General features: G+C 42.8%; 1 protein-coding gene across 1 annotated transcript in view; it reads right to left on the bottom strand.

The window, feature by feature from the left end:
* GNB5 (G protein subunit beta 5) overlaps window positions 1-4,452 on the bottom strand; it is a 29,612-nt gene that overhangs the window by 18,408 nt on the left and 6,752 nt on the right. The window contains exon 3 of the mRNA XM_026060681.1: window positions 379-515. Within this exon, the coding sequence (XP_025916466.1) occupies window positions 379-515 (137 nt within the window). The remainder of the gene's footprint in view (window positions 1-378; window positions 516-4,452) is intronic.

The following is a 4,452-nucleotide window of genomic DNA, read 5'->3' as shown; positions in this document are numbered from 1 at the left end:
TATCTTAAGGGAGGGTGTCAAGAAGATGGAGCCAGACTATTTTCAGTGGTGCCCAGCAACAGGACAAGAGGCAACGGGCGCAAATTGAAACACAGAAAGTTCCATCTGAATATGAGGAAATACTTCTTCACTRTGAGGGTGACAGAGCACTGGAACAGGTTGCCCAGAGAGGTTGTGGAGTCTCCTTCTCCRGAGATATTCAAAACCCGCCTGGACGCRATCCTGTGCAACGTGCTCTTGGTGACCCTGCTTGAGCAGGGGGGTTGGACTTGGAGGATCTCCAGAGGTCCCTTCCAACCTCAACCGTTCTGTGATTCTGTGAAAAGGTTTCTATAATGCCCAACACTAGCTTTGAAAAACATCTACACAGTGGCATACCTGGGAAGAGCTCACAATTCTTCTTTTGTCTTTGCACCAGTCCATACAGAGCACTTTATTTCCATGGCCCTTCAGGGTTCTTCTGGTCTTCATCACGAACTGGCCAAGTGCCTCCACGCGTTCTGCCACCTGGTGAACTGCAAAGAACTGATCGTTAAGAGAGACCCGTATCAAAGCTCTGCCCTGGCAAACCTTTATGCTCCTGAGTAATGTTACTTGCAAGAATAAATCCATGAAGTATCAGTCTATGGTGTAAAACAATGAATTCTGTTTCAGAGCTGACAGGTTGCAAAGCCCCATGCCACGGTGAGCAGTCTATGAACACACTCACCAGATAAAGATATGGATGAACTCACTCAGGGCTGTAGCAGCTCAAGCTCTCGCAAACTATCACATCCAAGTATAACTAAAATATATTTTACCCAGCCCCCTTCTCCCCTCCTACTGGGAAATATTCAGTCTGAYTGAGGCTTGAAAGAGCATGGACAGCCTCCAGCCTAACACATGCCCAGCGGTACTCAAGTAGGAGGGAAGACAGCTACCGGGTCATGGAGGAAAAGTCATAAAAAAGAAGGGGGTGAGCACCAAATCTCCAAGGTTTTCATAGTAAGACCCTTGTTCCAGGCGCAAGAGTCCCAGGTGCATGGCAGCTGCGATGCAGGGTGATATGGTACTGGCTGTCGGCACTGGAGACTGCTCTGCCATGTCATTGGGGGAGGCCTCTGGGACAGGTGCTGGCAGAACACAGCTCCGAGCGAGTGGAGAAGCTCAATGTTCTCCCTAAGAGTGCACTACCCGACTTCCAAACAGCGTCTATAGACCTCAAAGACCTTGAGTAGGTCAGCATTTTTTTTAATGAGAACAAGAAACAGAGAGGGCAGGCAAGCAGCTTTCCTGAGTAACATCCTCTGCAGAAGTTAGTTATTTCATACCTCATTTAATAGCAGTACTTTCAGCTGATATTCTTAAACTCCCTCAAAATTTCCAATTGTGCAAACTCACTTTGATGTAAAATTCAACCCACTGCAGCRAACACAACTTGAACCATCTCACTTAACCCTGATGCCTCATGCTGGGGTCATCTGTGCTTATCTGGGGAAAAGCATCATCTGAGGAAACTGGTTTGCGCTGCTCCAGTGTTGTTGATTCAGTGTGGAGCTGAGCAGGGGCACAATGTGTTCTGGAGCCCCATGGCAGCTCCAACTGCTCTAATACACCTCACATGGAGCACCATGGAGTATGGAAGTCACCTCAAGTCTCACAACGGAGTGGAGGTCCTGGGGCAGGGGTTGGACACCCTGGCACCAGAATTAAAAATTACTTGATCCAGAGAGGAGTTAATAGGATCCAGCCCTTCCATATGTTGTGTGCTTGTCCATGCTGAAACCTAAGATGACACAGCTGCTGTTAGCTAAAGGGGCAATGCCTGACCCAAACCATTTGAAATAAAGGCAGAAGCTCACATGCTTTAATGAGCTGGTGGAGGAAAGCTTAAGCTTTTCAGTACAATGTTGGAGACTCAGCTCACGCCCTGCATGGCAGGTGACTGCTCTGGAGCTATGCTGCTGCTTCACACCTTTGTATTTTCTAGAGCTGCTGCAAGAATGCTCATGGACTGGAAAGGGCTGTCACAGTGAAAGAACAGGCATCCTTAACATTATTTGAGATTATTCCCTGGCACAGGCTCAGGCGAGCAATTTCTGCCTAAATCAGAAACTGATTTCTAATGGATTAGCTTTTCCATAGATGTTCTTCAAAAACACCAGCCCAGCAAACTGTGCCAGCATAAGGCTCTCAACCTGAAATCTCTGCTCTTCCACTCTCACTTAGCCAGGGGACAAGTGCTAGCCACCATTCCTGTCCATTAAAGAATCATCTTTAACAGGGGTCAGGAGCAAGTAAAAAGGTCTGAGAAAGTACCATATAAGCCCACTGAGGAAAAGATACATTTTTCCTCTCCTTTTGCCCACTGAACCCTGCTAACTGATCCAATCAAAAGACCTSAAAACAGTGGAGAGGAGGTTATTATGGCAGCTGGAAAGATGTTTGTCTCCAGAAAATATCTGAAAAAACAAGTGTTCCACAGACAATAGGCAGTGTTTCCATTATGCCAATACAACCTAGACTCTGTGGAATGGTCTATTTTAGCTTTACTGCTTCTCTGAGGACACTTATCTCCAACCACAGCCATAATAATCTTGTGCCCACCTAGCACAGGTTTTAGAATCAGATAATCATTTTGAAGTATTCTCCAATATTGTTTCAAAACAGCGTTAAAAATCCTGCACTCAGGGAAGTACATCAGCTAGAGTCAATGAGTAACCTGAGTAGTTTTACAAGGGTCCAGATAAAGCAGACTATTTTTCTAAAACATATGGTTTGGCCTGAACAGAAGTTGTGGACTTGATGCAGACAATACTGGGTATCAGTTTTTGATCTTTCCTATTTTGGAAGTCAGTTGGTCTTAACGGTCCCTTCTGGCCTTAAAAATCTATGGATCACATGAACAAGACAAACTGCTTTATCTGTACCTGAAATTCTAAGTTACAGAATTGAATCCTTAAAATTGTAGGACTGAAAATCAAATGTATGTTTGGTATTTCCTCTTTCCATCTGCATTTTTGAGAGCTTCAGTTCAAAACCAGTTGAACAAATAAGGACAACCCTAATTCAGCTAGTTGTTTGTTTGGGAACCATGGAGGGAAAATCATGATCAGACTAAAAAAAAGTGAAAGATATAATTTTAGATTAGAAAAAAAATGAAAGAAATGCTTTATTCTGGAACTTTTAACCTCTGCAGAAATAGCTCTTGGGAATAATTTAAGTGCCCAAAAGCTCTGATCAATGATATAAAATATCATGAGGGAGCACTGTTCTGCAGTGGTGTAAGACTTTTGCCTTGGAAATTATGTCATGGATAAGTAAACATGGTCTTCCAACATAATTTTGCGGATTTTACTGAAAGACATAAATATCCTATGACTGACTATCATGACATGCACAGTTACAGTATCACTGCAATCATAGGTAAAATTCTGCTTTCCTGATCAAATTGGATTTACGCATATGCTTAAGTGGTCTGAACAGAGACCCCACTACTTCTGATACAGAAATTACATCGTAGRATTATGATGATTTACAGTAACATTTCTGTAACGAGGCCATCTCCATTTATTTAATGATTCCTATCAATAGGACACTTAAATAACATGATTATCCAATTTAAACAAGAAAATGCTTTATTTACTCTAGAAAAAAAAATTCTTTTAAACCTCCCCCCCAAATTTAGGAGTGTTTGCCAGTCCCTTGCTCTTACAAAACATTAACAGCTAAATCACTGGATACAGACTCACATTCCTCTTCAACATTTAAGGCATCAAAATGGAAGAAATAAAAGTTGTAATGACCTACTAAAATTGCTAATAAAATGAGCCACAGGATTTCAGAGGAATCCAGTAATTACATACATTTTCTCAAAAAAAGAATTTCAATACATCATCATAATTATAAAAATGAAGTAATCAAAATAAAAAGCATTTTTGTATCTCAGGTGACTTCATATGTTTTTGAGGAGTTCTATAAAAATACAGTTAACTTATTTTTATCCTGAATTGGAGGCAGAGGAGGCTGAAGTCTGTCCACATCATTTATTTTACATTAACCATGCATCTTGAAATTGCAGCTGATAACAATGAGTCAAGCATTGATAGCTGGAGGATGGAATCACCCAGCACCTCTGAATCAGCCCTAGACGGCAGTAAGTTGTTTCCTTGGGGGGGAAGAGGGGTTGCTTTTGGAAACATTGCACCTTTTTGAGCCATATACTTTGGGTGAAATCCTGGCCTCATTAAAGTAAATTACCATCAGCTTCCACAAGGCTAGGTTTAACCTCTATTTCTGCCACCAAGATGCGCACTAAAATGAAGCAAATAAATCTCAGAATCCACTGAGCGAAGTCTGTCCCAGTCTCTTCCTGCCCCGTCTGTCGGCCTCCCCCCTGCACCAAACACGGTGCAAAACGAGCAGTTGCGCCTCTGCAGCCTGAGCCAGGAGCAGGGGCACGGCGGGGCACGG

Source organism: Apteryx rowi, unplaced genomic scaffold (assembly GCF_003343035.1).
Source record: "Apteryx rowi isolate R43461 unplaced genomic scaffold, aptRow1 scaffold_17, whole genome shotgun sequence".
In the NCBI taxonomy this organism is placed as follows: domain Eukaryota; kingdom Metazoa; phylum Chordata; class Aves; order Apterygiformes; family Apterygidae; genus Apteryx; species Apteryx rowi.
Note: the sequence above shows the minus strand (reverse complement) of the source record. Positions and strands in the feature narration are given on the sequence as shown.